Source organism: Archocentrus centrarchus, chromosome 15, assembly GCF_007364275.1.
Source record: "Archocentrus centrarchus isolate MPI-CPG fArcCen1 chromosome 15, fArcCen1, whole genome shotgun sequence".
In the NCBI taxonomy this organism is placed as follows: Eukaryota; Metazoa; Chordata; class Actinopteri; order Cichliformes; family Cichlidae; genus Archocentrus; species Archocentrus centrarchus.
Window position 1 is genome coordinate 6483931 of NC_044360.1, and position 14119 is coordinate 6498049.

General features: G+C 40.0%; 2 protein-coding genes across 2 annotated transcripts; both read left to right on the forward strand.

Moving 5' to 3' along the window:
* The first annotated feature begins 504 nt into the window (after positions 1 to 504).
* On the forward strand, positions 505 to 4584 carry LOC115793344 (homeobox protein Hox-D4b-like). The gene is given in 4 exon segments (XM_030748288.1): positions 505 to 2296; positions 2298 to 2447; positions 2449 to 2479; positions 3179 to 4584. Coding segments are annotated over 4 exon segments (768 nt in total). The 5' UTR covers positions 505 to 2041; the 3' UTR covers positions 3511 to 4584.
* Positions 4585 to 8146: 3562 nt separating this feature from the next.
* On the forward strand, positions 8147 to 12853 carry mtx2 (metaxin 2). Its single transcript, XM_030747355.1, has 10 exons — positions 8147 to 8305; positions 9370 to 9417; positions 9507 to 9553; positions 10952 to 11024; positions 11251 to 11327; positions 11452 to 11544; positions 11636 to 11674; positions 11764 to 11889; positions 12158 to 12234; positions 12582 to 12853. Exons 1-10 carry the CDS (start codon positions 8266 to 8268, stop codon positions 12739 to 12741), a joined length of 780 nt encoding a protein of 259 aa, XP_030603215.1. The 5' UTR covers positions 8147 to 8265; the 3' UTR covers positions 12742 to 12853.
* The last annotated feature ends 1266 nt before the right edge of the window (positions 12854 to 14119 follow it).

Below are 14119 nucleotides of genomic sequence, written 5' to 3' on the forward strand. Positions count from 1 at the left end.
TGACTAACCATCCATCAAAATCCATGACAGGGGAGGAAAAAGGGATGACTCTTTACTGTGCTCTAGCTTTGCTAAAGGATCATGTCCTTCTTCAGCCCTACAGTTCTACACTTTCCTATTAGAATGATTATTTGACATTTCTGTGGTGCCATGCACAGAGAGGCGTCTATGAGATGACATCATCCTTTGCTGCATACAAATGGATTGCCAAATTGAGAAGGATTGTTTGCTCATGCTGACTTTCACAGCTTGAATTGTGATCACGCCACTGGATCTAATTTCCTGCATGGTAGGATTAAGGTTTGCTCAGTAAGAAATCATGAAATCAATATTAAGTGCAGCATCTCAACAAGAACCACAGCACAGTATCTTGAGCTGGGTGTGCATGTAGATCTGATAAAGATTGGGCTTATAAAAAAAAAAAAAAAAAAAAAAAAGCAACTCGGTTTGCTGCCCTGATTACACTGCCTCTGCAGCCCATTCATAAATGTAGTAAATCTGTAACTCTTCAGTGAAAATCTGTGCACACTAATGCCTTTATCTCAGCTGGAACAATAACTGATAGAAACTGAAGCTAGAAACGCTCTGGGTGAAAAATCTCCCATCTAACAACAATGGAAATGTTGCCTATTTAGATGGCACCAGACCATGAAACAGAGGAAAAAATATTCTGACAGAAGAAAAAGAAGAACTGGCCACTCTATTACCTATTTGGTTGCTTATCAGTCATTCTTTAAGAGCTGCTTTGCACAAATGACTCAATAGATCAGAGCAATTAAGCCCATAGAAGCATTTTCTGTCAGCCATGGCAAAGGCTTCAAATACATCACATCCTCCACATTAGCTCTTTAATGCCCAAGTATGTTCCATCTTCTCTTTACAGGAGTATTATAAGCAGGAGTAAAAGTAGTCCGTGTAGTTAATAAGAGGTTTTGGCTGCGCATCAAATCCTCAGAGAGCAGCTGCAGCCAAAGAAATCCTCGTGAAATCTAGAAGGATTTTATACGGATTAATGGTCGATTGCCGAGAGTGAAGATAATCTATTAAGACCTTGACATTTGTAATTTAGCATTTTAAAAGAGATCGCTTTAGCGAAAGATCAAAATTCAGTGCGATCATCCTCATTATGTGTCCTTTTCCTTCGTGTGAGGGCGCAAATTTAGCATATTCCCACTTATCTCTTTCCCCCTTTTTAACACAAATTTAGCATTAAGCTTCATTTTTTAAACCGTCGCATTTTCAGCTTGACTTAGCATTTTTTTAAGCCAAGAAACGCGCCCCCCCACCCCCACCAGCCACCTTTAAAAGCCGAGATGGTGAACGGGACACCTCGGCCTGACCTCGGCTGAACAAAGCCAACTACTAGTCACTGTCTGGGAACCTTTTATCCCATTCTTTTATTTGAGACCTTTCTGACCGGCCAGGTTTTGTTGTCCATCCTTTGACCGGCCACAAGGCCAAATATGGCCCCGCCGTCCCTCAATATGGGCGAGATTAATTTTTCAGCTCCGGCCATCTGTGGGGGTAAAAGTCAGTCAGCTAAAAGTCATAAATCTACAGTCAGTGCGTGTTCAATAGGGGCTGTGTGGCAGTGGGAGATAGATAGATAGATAGATAGATAGATAGATAGATAGATAGATAGATAGATAGATAGATAGATAGATAGATAGATAGATAGATAGATAGATAGATAGATAGATAGATAGATAGATAGATTTGAATTACTCGAATAGTAACACTTTAGACTCAGGATTATTTTTTCTGTGTCCACAAATACCTAATTGTAGCAACTTCCCCGGCAAGCAACTCTTCATTAGTCCTATAATGAACTTTTTTTCCTCCAAATTATCCCATTACGTCTGACATAAACAACCAAAAGTGTCGCCTCTCATTGGCTGGTCGCAGGGTCACGTGGCCCGCGCGGCCGTCCGTCTATTTGACAGCCGCAGGATGGCTTCATGCCAGAGGGGGAAAAAGAGACAGAGAGAGGGGAGAGAAAGAAAAATTAGTATTCTCCTACCAGCTTCGCTATAAATCAATCATGGAGTCCTACGTGGTGAGCTGTAAATATGCTGAGCCGCAGTTCCCGCCATGTGAAGAAGATTACAGTAATTTTAGTGACCAAGGGGGGTATTACAACAACCCCGAGGACAGTGGTACTTATGGAGGGGGATACATGTCCATGCAGCCCCCTCCGCCTCCCTACACACAACAACAAAGCGGTTATCAACATTCTTTGCAGGGGCCTCGCCGCGAGGATGGAGAGGACCACTCGCAGCATCAAGGTGCACCCTACCCCGGTCTACAGACAGACAGACGCCCCCGTGAAGGAGAGGTTCCCCGTGGGTGACCTGCAGTGCCAGGCCTGGATGACCTGTACAAAGCCCGCTCAGGTGCAGAGGAAAACGGCCTGCCAGGGCAAAGACAAGCCGCCCATTGTTGTCTACACCGTGGATGAAGAAAGTGCACGTCGCTCATGGTAGGCTAGTCTGAACATTTTAATCTGTCCATCTCCACTGCCCATTTCATTTCTCCAAAACGTTAGTGTTATTCTGTTATTTTTTTCTGTCGGGGGTTTCTTTCTTTCTTTCTTTCTTTCTTCTTCTTTCTTCTTCTTCTTCTTTCTTTCTTTTCTTTCTTTCCTTTCTTTCTTCTTTCTTTCTTTCTTTCTTCTTTCTTCTTTCTTTCTTTCTTTCTTTCTTTCAGTGTTTTGTCCATTTGTGAGCATCGCTTTTTGTTGTCGAGTTATTTACGATCTCAGTGAGAGTCGGCGAGAATTACAACCGCTATAAAGTTTTATGACCCGGCCCTGCCACGGCGAGCGTGTGTGTGTGTGTGTGTGTGTGTCCGCAAGCGTATGGTGTGTATCTGATGTGGAACGCATAAGGCGGAACAAACCTCTTGCAGATAATAGTAAAAATCGTGCCTTGGACATCTTCCCAGTCCAACGCAAATGAAGATTTCGACCAACAGGAAAAAACAAAACAAAAAAAAACCTACATGATTATATCTGGAATAAGAATTTAAAAGGCTTGACTTTAGAGATAATTAATTTTTACTGTATTTAATTAATTGAATATGGCTGTTAAATATGTCCATCCTTGATCATTGTTGAAGACAAAATAAAATAAATAAATAAAAACGGTACGGAAACTCCCTCCTTTCTTGTTTTTTACAGTTAATCCAAACCACGTGGGCCCGGAGCCAAAGAGGTTGCGGACGGCCTACACGCGACAGCAGGTCCTGGAGCTCGAGAAGGAGTTCCACTTTAGCCGTTATCTCACGCGCCGCCGCCGCGTTGAGGTGGCACACGCGCTCTGCCTGTCCGAACGCCAGGTGAAGGTGTGGTTCCAGAACCGGCGCATGCGCTGGAAGAAAGACAACAAGCTGCCCAACACCAAAGGAAAGAGCAAAAACAAGAAAGCGACTGACAACAACAACAACAATAGCAGCAGCAGCAACAGCAGTACGAGCAGCAGCGATAACATGAAGACGGTGATAACAGTCTGAACACCGGAGCAGAGTTTGGCCGTCGAAGGCAGCCATGGTAGCACCTTCTCCAACGATGTTGATGATGTTGCTTAATTTATCCAGGGTGACTGCAGTCCTCAAACAATTCTCAACTGCTTTAAAGTTGCAGCCTTGACGAACACAAGACTTTATAAATTCCATAATGTATTATTTTTTTTTCGTTGTTTTTAACTTCAACTTTGAAGCTTTTTAAAAAGTCTTTCTATTCCACCCACATTCAGTCTCGTAATTAATTCATTAATGAATATTTTTAAGTTTGCAGAGGGCCCGACATCTCTCTGGTGCAATTAGAGAATTGTTTCACGTTTAGACATCCGAAGAAGACGCAGAAGCATGGCGCCAGTTCGTTGCGGTGCCAAAGTACTTGTGACTGCGTTGAACGAGGATAAAACAGGGTTTTATTTTCTCTACAGGGTAAACATAATACAGGGTTGTATAGCAGCTACCTAAAAGCTGAAATATCCTAATTTATGAATATGCACATTACCAAAATGTTACACAAACTGGCGCTTAAAGGGTAACAGAAGAGCAGACACACCAAATTACGTGTTGAGTGGCTGCACAAATTATGTTTTAACTTGTATTTTGTACAGAGAAGCATCCAAAAATAATGCATATTTAGTAGGAAAGTAGCCATATTTTTTTTTCTTGCATTATTATGTTTTTCCCACTTAGACGCATACAAATAATTTTTAAAAGAGCCAAACTGAAGGTACAAGTTTTTAATGCACACAGCTGACTGTAAATCCAACTTCTTTTCTCAGGGTTACAGGGTCTTACAACGAGATTTTTTTTTTCTGAAAAGCTTGTTGTTTTATTTAGCACCGAGAGGATTCTGAAAAACCATAAAGTTGCATATAAATAGGTATGTTCTCTCGTTGATTCCAGTTTAATATGCTATCATATCTATTATAGTCTACGCCAGTACTTGTTTTATTTGTATTAATTAGAAATATATTTTATTCTTTCTCTGTAGCAAGTATCTTCTACGTTTTTTTTTCCTTCAAAAATTCAAACAAATAAAAAAAAACAGTGTATTCCTGTAATTTTATATGTGGAAACGTTTTGATAAAAATATACAAGAAAAAAATAATAAAAAAGTTCCAAACAGTAAAACTGTGAATATTTGTCTGTGTTGGAGGATTAGCGGAGGATGTTTGTTGTCGTAGGGGAAGATGACGTGGGGAAAAATCAGCGGAAGTGACGTGTAATTAGACTCCACGAATTAAAAACGAATTCACGATTTTCATTGTCGGCTTAAGAAAAGATCAAACCGGTATTTCACTATGCTGTCAATAAATGTGAGGAGATCGTGAACTCTGATCTACAATTAAATAAAATGAACTGTCCTCTTTAGGCCACGCGGTCTTTGATGCAGAGTCATAATTTAACGGGACCTCACGGTAATAGAGGTAAGCCAAGACTAATACCTAGTGCGTCAGGGCTCAGCTGAGAAGCTTTTAAAATGCAAGCACGTTGTCCCGTGGGTGGATTTAGGTTGTGTTTTGAACCATAATCGGTGATCCTTGCAGGTTTTGTTAAATCTTTTGTGTAGTTATCAAGTCATTAATGAGGTAGTTAAGACTAAGCAAAAAATATGTTGTTAAAACATTTAAATTTGTAGATATTCGTGTCTTTGACTTGATTTTTTATAACTTCCTGGAATGTAAGTTATGCTAGGAGACTTTAATATTGTCTAAGATGAGATATATCTCAGACACAATAATCTGGGGTCCCCTTTAGACCTTGTTCACCGACATCGCGAATTTTATAAGTTAAATTGTTTGGGCCAGAATCAAGATTAGCGGTATTTAGGGCTATGTGTATAGTAAGTTCACGGGGAATGAACGTAAATCAACGCAAAGTCCCCTGAAGTGGTCGAATCATGGCTGTGTGTGTTTGTGTGTTGATATGTAAGAGAAATGAGCGCTGAGTGCCAATAATTGGTGGCTTCCGTTCAAGACTCTGTTACATGTGCAGGAAAGGCACAAAGGGGCTGACACGGAGCAACCTGGATTATCTATCACACGCTGAAGATCAACCACAGAGCTGCCACAGTCATGACAAACAAAGTTCAGGTCTTCACTAAGAACAGAAAGGCTTCTGAAGTTCTGCATGTCTGCAGTTTGAGATGGTACTCAAGGGAATAGCACCAAACAATGTCAAACATCTGGAGTTTAAAACCCGGTCGTACCACGACACACACGTGATTAAAGACAAAAGGCGATTATTCCTGAAAAATCACACCAGGAATAAAATATATTCTCACTTTCATGCATTTCAATTAAATTTAAATAGAGAAAAATATGATGCAGTAATATTCTACTGCACACAACATATATTTGTGCTTAAATATGCATTTACACATACCTATCTTTCTGCAGTGTGTGATGAAGCAGAAATGCCCCCCACTGGCAGCACTAAGTACTACAGTCTGAAAGAGAACCATAGAGAGGAAACCGGAGGACATTTTCAGGCTAAGATCACTAAAAATTTCTCAGTTAAGGAAAACAATGATGGGAATATTTGTAATTAGTTTTGCAATCAAAAATGTGTGCAACAAAATGCAATAAATGCTAAATTAGCCTTGATCATAATTAGCTAAATGGACCAGAAAAACACAAAGTTTACAATTTTCATTTGTATTCAAATCTGATTCAGATTTTGACCAAAATCTGTGTTGGCATCTATCGCTGCATCATAAAGTGTTTCAGTTACTTTGTCCAGCTGTGTGTGCACTGTGCCCACACATCACAATCTAGAAACGTTGCATCTACATGTAAGACAAAAATGAGTACTCATTTTAGTCTTACATGTAGATGGATAGTTTTCACAAGATTAAGACTATGACAGCCAGATTAAATGCAGCCATGTGCTTCATGGTAAGGCTCACTGTGGTTCCAGGATGGGGTGAGGGAATATTCTGGATTAATAAACAGAATTTAAAAGATAAATATTTTAATAGCTAAAATGTAAATGTCTTGAGACACCCCTCATTTTTAAAAATATTTTGCATCCAGCGAGCCAGACTTTCTTGTAACTTTGTAAAGGGGCCTTAAGCAATAGTTCTCCAGACTTTCTGAAGGACTTTTAAAGTTTTCCTCTGGACACTGGCTGCTTTTTCACTCATTTTCAGTCCAGTCCTTGTACCTGACCATTTCCCAAGGAATGTTTTTTGTTTTCTGATTCATTCAAGGATAAAAAAAAGCACCTAACACAAGTGATGTGATGTGCTGTGCCTACACATAACAGACATTTTATCACAGAACCAATTTTAAATTGTATCTTTGTTGTATCTATTAAATTGTATCCACTTTATTACAAGCAGCCTGTGGAAAAAAACAACATTAATGAAGCAGTGTGGGATCATGTTGACAGAGAACAGAACAAAAGGCAGCCAACATCCAAAGAAGAGCTTTCAATGTCCTTCAAGAAGCCTGGAGACCGATTCGTGAAGACTACCTAAAGAAATGGCAAGAAAGCTGCCTAAGAGAGTTCAGGCTGTGTTGAAGAATAAAGGTGGTCATACCAAATATACAAACTGTTTTTGCCTCATATTTTGTATTTCCACATTTGCTTGCATAAAATCACTGCACCTATTTCACATTTTCCAACGAAGTATAAAGAATTGAAAGGTGACTCAAGACTTTTACACAGTACTATATGTATTTTACATATTTCTATTCCCACCTTTTTTCTTTGAGTAGTGTTGAGTATTTTTGTGAAAATGAGAGAGTATATATGTGAGAAGATTTGAATTTTTGTGTTCCTAAACTTTTGGGGGTTGAAGGCTTCTTCACTCTTGCAGGAGTTTTACATTTCAGACTCACACCTGTCTATGACTCGTAGCCAGCAAAGCAGGTGGTGGAAATACACCTAATGTTGAATGTCAACTGCCCTGAAAAGAAAAAAAAACCTTCTCATATATGTTGATATCACTTAGCTAGTTTAGAATTTTTAATTGGTTTATGTTTTTTTAAATTTAATTTTTGTTTTTCACTTCAGTGTCCAAAAACTGAATGCACAGAATGGTACTTATATCTCCATTTGAGCACTCAAAGACACATTTATACAAATGGTTTTAACCTAACATCCACACTCTGATGGATGCACTGGGGGAAACTCAAGTTCAGCATCTTGCAAAAGTACTTTAACATACAGACTGGGGAAGCTGAGGACCAAACCACTGACCTTTTGTCTGGTAGAACACCTGCTTTATCACCTGAACCACATACACTGCACAGCACCAGTCAGTTCTAAAACAGCAAACCTGGAGTAAAAGCACAACTTCCAGGGGAGAAAACAGAAATATGTCGGGGCAAATTCAGACAAACATGGATTTTATCAGTTGTCACATAGATTTCAATTCTTTGAGTGTCACGTCTCTCCTGTATGGTGTCTGTTTCAGTCAGTTTCATATACACATTATTGTTCAGTTAGTTGTTTCCCCCTAAAGCCTAAATAAAAACGATACTTAATTAATATGCATTTTTTCACGTGTATTTTTTTTTTTAATTTGTGGTTGCAGCATTGCTAAGCACAGTAGTCGCTATGCGCGTGCGTAAAGTGGAACTAAAAATTAAAGCAACCTTTTCTCTTACGGACATTCATCGTAGGCGGACCGGTCAGTGACTGCAGAACAAGCACTTGCCCTTAAATTTGTAAGCAGTGCAGTCGCTCAAATCGCTCATTATTATAAGTATTATTTAGCACTAAGAGTATAGCAGCGGCACCATGTCTCTTGCGGCAGAGGCGTTCATGTCGCAGATGGCAGGTAATATGTTGCCTTCACCCTGTTCTTCTATTGACTGTCAATAACATTAGCCAGCTAGCTAACAGGAGCTAACGTTTACAGTAATGTGGCCTCTTCCCAAAGCTAGTTCATTACATATACGAACCTTTAGCTGTTACTATAGCTGCCTTTGTTTGTCTTTTCTTTGCTTCTTGAATAAAGACCCTTTGGCCGGTAGTGCCCGGTGCACTCCGTCGTTTGCATGTTGTGGACTGCTTGGCAGGTGTAACACGGGTTGTAGGACTCCAGTGTGAATAGCGCGATATTTCTGTGTGTTGTTAAGTGTAAACCAGCGGGAGGACGGTGCATTCAAGCGGGATCAGTTCAGGAGGGGTTAAGTTAATGACATTCCCGTATCGTTACCAAAACTGCTAAATTATATCAACTTTAACAAACACATGCTCAGAGATGCCCCCGGCGGCTGGCGGCTATACTGCAAGGACAGAATGTGGGTCGTCGAGTGAGTGCAGTGCACCTCATTATAGAAGAGTAGGAATTATGTGCCATGTTGGAAGCTGGTTGTGTTAACGTTTATAGAGTTTGTTGTGTTTCCACTACTGTACCCAACTGGAATCCAGCTTAATGGTTGCTGAGTGTTTAACCTGTACTGTGAGGGGTTTTTATATTCTTTTATTAATGAAGTTTATGCAGACAGAGATGAACTGAGTGCAGGCAGGGTAGAGTAGAAGGAGATGAGTGTCAGGGCTGATCTGTGACAGAAGGATAGCAGCAAAAGTGAAGCGGTAGGTTTACAAGATGGTAGTGAGACCTGCTATGATGTGTGGTTTGGAGAAGGTGGCGCTGACAAAAAAACACAACAGGAGGCTGAGCTGGAGGTGGCAGAGTCGAAGATGCTAAGGTTTTCGTGGGGAGCGACCAGGGTGGAGAAGATTAGGGACAGATCAGGTTGAGTGGTTTTGAGAGAATGTTAACAGTCGGTCCTATGAGCAGCATAATAGAACAGTGAGTCACGTTATTACCATATAATTTTCTGTGTGTGTGTGTGTGTGTGTGTGTGTGTTTACCTGCATGTCTATTTCTGACAGCTGCTGAGCCGTGGCCTGAAAATGCAACCTTGTACCAGCCGCTAAAGGGTGAGTTTGTAAAATGGAGGCTCAAAATATGCCCTGTCACTATGAGAATTAATATAGCCATTTCTTTCATTTTGCTGTTGTTTTTGCAGAGGATCAGATTCTGTTGTCAGACTGCGCCTCATCTCTCGCTGTTCAGGTGAAGCAAACATGCATCTTCATACATTATACATCTTGCTTAATGTAAGAAATGCAGCGATTGTCAATTTTAGGGCCAATTCTGATATTTAAAATAACAGTTTGGCCAGTGTGCATTTCCTTTTCCGTTTACTCATTTGCCCTTTTGTGCGAACTAAACAAGTGGTTTAAATTAAAATATTAAAGACTTTTCATTCTTTTCTTAATAAAACTAACTGAACTCATCTAAAGACTTCCAGCTCTTCATTGCACAATTTTTTAACATTTAACCAGCGCAAAATTGATATAGTTGAGATAACTGATAAACACTGGCCACTGCCAGTGATAAATGTCAACTTATTTGCCAATGGTAATCAAATCACAGTCCAATTGTGATGAAACTGGGCTTTTATGAATTGGAATTGTATCAAGTATGAAATGCAATTGTTGATATTATCTGTATTTGACCTTTTGACCTCTGCTCTGACCTTGCATTTGACCTTCCTCACAGCAGGAAATCTGTAGTGCAGAAAAATAAAGTTAATATTTTTTAAAGCATATTAAAATATTCCACAAGTAATATTTTTTTTCATTTTCATACACATTCATCTTACACATGAAAGATTCCCGGTATGAGACCAGGAGGAGACACAAACCCAGCTTCGTGGGGTCATAAGCTAGTGTACTCCTAGTGCCGGTCCCAAGCCTGGATAAATGGGAAGGTTGTGTCAGGAAGAGCATGCAGCATAAAGTCTCTGCCAAAACCAAGCATGTGGCTCCATCTACCGTGGCGCCCTGTGGAAATAAGGGATCAGCCAAATCTAGCTCTTTTTTTCACAGCATGCTGTTGAAAGTACTCTCATAGAAGTTGCATCAGTGAAATGCATATACCCTTTCATTTCCTCTGTTGGTTTGGCTGTGGAGACATGCATAGACATATGCAAACACATCTACATGTAATCCTCAGACCTGCCCTGCAGGCTGGCCTCAAAATAAATTTGGTAAAGTTTCTTTTTTAATATCAAGATGGAATAACCCTGCTACACTTTCTAACACAATATTTCATATTAGGCTGTCTATGTAGACCCTTTTTCTGATTTTGAAATTGTAAGATGATGAAGAAAGGTGAAATAGTTTCTTATGACGTGACTGTAAACAGACAAGAAGACAAAAGTTTCAAACAAGGTATATAGGTGTGACATGTAAAAAAAAAAAAAAAAAAGAAATCTTGAAAAAGAGCCAATTATTTTTGTCATATTTGGTTTTAGCACATCAAAATCCTTTAAAAAAAGTACATTTTATCTCCGATGCAGACTACCTCTAAAAATATTTGACCAATGTGATTCAGATATTTAATGGATATTGAAGTCATGTACTTATAAATTGCTTCACACTAATTCATCCTGTTTCTAATGTGTAGGCCTACCTCAGGATGTGTGGCCTGCCCGTTCAGGTGGTCTGCAGAGTAAACGCTGAATACATGTCACCTTCTGGTTAGTATGCATGCTGCTGCAGAGACAAATTCTGGGCCTCTGATCTTGGCATCATGTGAATCTCAGCGCTCAAACTGCTCATTAACGCATCACACAGATTTTGCCTACATGCAGGTGGAAGTTACTTTCTTGCTGCTTGGCTTTTTGTACCTACAGTCACTGTTGTTGCTCACAGAATTAAATGTAATGATTTTAACGGCATGCCTTTTTATGATTGTGTCCATAGGTAAAATTCCCTTCATCCACGTGGGCAACCAGGTGGTGTCAGAACTGGGGCCGATTGTACAATTTACCAAAGCGAAGGCAAGTGACATAGGGATCAAAGCTGTTATTGTTGGTAATGTTGCTAATATTCTTACAGTTGTTACTCAGCGGATGAGCAGATGTTCATGTTTCTTTTTGTCTTTGTCTGTTTTCGGGTGCACAGGGTCATTCTCTGAGTGATGGCTTAGATGATGTTCAGAGAGCTGAAATGAAAGCATACATGGAGCTGGTCAACAACATGCTACTTACTGCTGAGGTATAAACACGTAAAAAATCACACAACATACTGATACTAGAACGTAAACACAGGTCTGCACACTCATTCATGTGTCGTCTCCTCTCTGCAGTTGTACATTCAGTGGTGTGATGATGCTACAGCCGCTGAGGTGTGTACACCAGACTTCAGATTTTTTAAAAACAGACTTGTTATTAAAGTCTTGAGATCCTCCTCATCAGGTGCATGTGTTTTGTGTAGATTTCTCGTCCCAGATACAGCAGCCCATACTCATGGCCTCTCAATAAAATCCTCGCCTACCAGAAACAGTGGGAGGTGCGCAGGAAGATGAACGCCATCGGCTGGGGAGGGAAAACGCTGGAGCAGGTTAGCAACAGGCCGGCAATGAAAATCTGCTCTGTGATCAGAAAAAGAATTGTTCTTTAACTTTTTCCAGAATTGTTGGTTTAGACCGTTTTGATGCCCATGAGTTTAACTCTTTGTGTTCAGGTTTGGTAACTGTCTATATATTTATTGAGGTAAAAAAAAACCCATGATTCTCAGTTTGATTGCAGACATCAGACTGTCTGAAAAATGGGAAAAGGTTTATGGAAAAGTTTAATGGAAAAAGTTTTTTTGTCCTCGTGTGTTTTAGGTTTATGAAGATGTGAGTCAGTGCTGCCAGGCTCTCTCTCAGAGGCTGGGAACACAACCATACTTCTTTAATAAACAGTATGTATTCTTTTTATCTGCGGGCATTTCTACTTTCACTTTGTTGTTTATTTATTGTAGATTGTATTATTTTTCTTGCTGCTGTAGCATATCATTTCTCTTGCGGGATCAATAAAGTTTTTGTATGTCTGTCTGTAGAATGAGCTTTTCCTTGAGCACCACCTTGTGGTTTAAAGCTGTAATGATGTTGTCTGTAGTGACCGATAAGCTTTATTCTGCGTTCTCTAAGAATATTTGATGTGTGTGAAAACACATGATTATGAGTGAAGCTGCTGTCTGCAGCACCTTATTTCTGATTATATTTAAGGCTTTAAAATTAAATTAGTGTGTGTGTGTGTGTGTTGTAGGCCTACAGAGCTGGACGCGTTGGTGTTTGGCCATCTCTTCACTATACTGACTACTAGACTGACCAGCACAGAGCTGGCGGAGAGAATCAAGAGCTACAGCAACCTGCTGTCCTTCTGCAGACGTATCGAACAGACCTACTTTGAGGACAAGAGCTCCTGAAGGACTGAAAGTGACGTCTTTGTCTCTGTATCAACTCTTCTTGCACATTCTGCCTTTCCTTCTCTCATTCCCCTGATTGTAACCCTAAGAAGCTAAAAACTGCTTAAATTAGCATACGTGTCCTTTCTCCATTTTTTTTTCCCCCTCCACTTTTTTGCTTCCTGTTCATACATTTTTATGCAGCTGCTGCCAGGTCTCCAGAGGTTTAAGATGTGTCAACTGCACTTAAATATGTACCAGAATGAGAGTTCTTTACTGGGATCCTAGCTGTGCCCAGAAACTGAATACCCCAAAGTACGCATCATTCTTAAGATTATTAGCAACATATGTAAAAGAAAATGTTCCGAGTTAAATACATTTCTTAAAATATTATGAAAACAAATGCCACATGTGCTAGCTGTTCTGATTATCACAATTAGTGGAACAACTTGAAGAAACCAACCAACCAGTTTTCACTATTATAAGAATTAAATACAAAAGTATTAAAGCTGATAATACAACTTTAAATAAGTTCCAAATGAAGATCAAAGGTCAGGGTTAAATGCTGAACAGACTACCAAATGTTCCAGAGATTTGTTGTTGGGATCGAGTTCACTCTGGCCGGATGCACGCGTACACTTGGGTTTTTCATGGTTTACAGTCATTTCCACGGGAATGGCATCTACCTTTACACACCTCACAGTGTGTGAGTGGGTGTTTGAACACCCACAGACTCTCTGAAAGCTGGGGTGTGGGTTTCCGAGCCTTGCGACGTTCCTGCCTTTCAGAAAACAGAACTCCACTTGACCTGCGTTTGAGGTCAAATGGCTCGCTGTGTTTTTCCTCCAGGGCACTCCAGAAGCTGGCAAGAAATGTGAAACGGAGAGGGAGAAAATCCAGAGAGAGGCTGCTTTTTCTTCCATATGAACATAATCATTCATTCCTTAGTTTTTCCACATTGTTTTTCTTGCGTGAAAGGAAAGAGGCTACATGAAGAAGTACGTTCACCAAAGTACACTTTTTTTCTTAAAATCAAGTGTTTGTGCAAGGAGGTTTATTGTTTGAAATTGTAACAACTCTACACTTAGTGGCTCCTTTATTAGGTACCCCTGTGTAATGTTTCTGTATTGGCTTTTATTAGATTAATCACTGACGTGTTGCTAAAACAAAATCTGGAAGAGATCATTTTAATAAGACTGAACATACTGGCAGGTTATAAAAACGGACAGTAGCAAAGCTTTGGTCTTTAAAAAAGTTTTTTTGGGGGGGGAGAGCGGGGGGCTACTTCTGGGTCCACACTCAGCTGTCTGTTTCAGCCTTTGGGTCTAATACAAGCTCAATGGTAATGTCAGATCACCTCTGGTTGCCCTCTAGTTGAACAGGTTGTGGGTGCGTGACA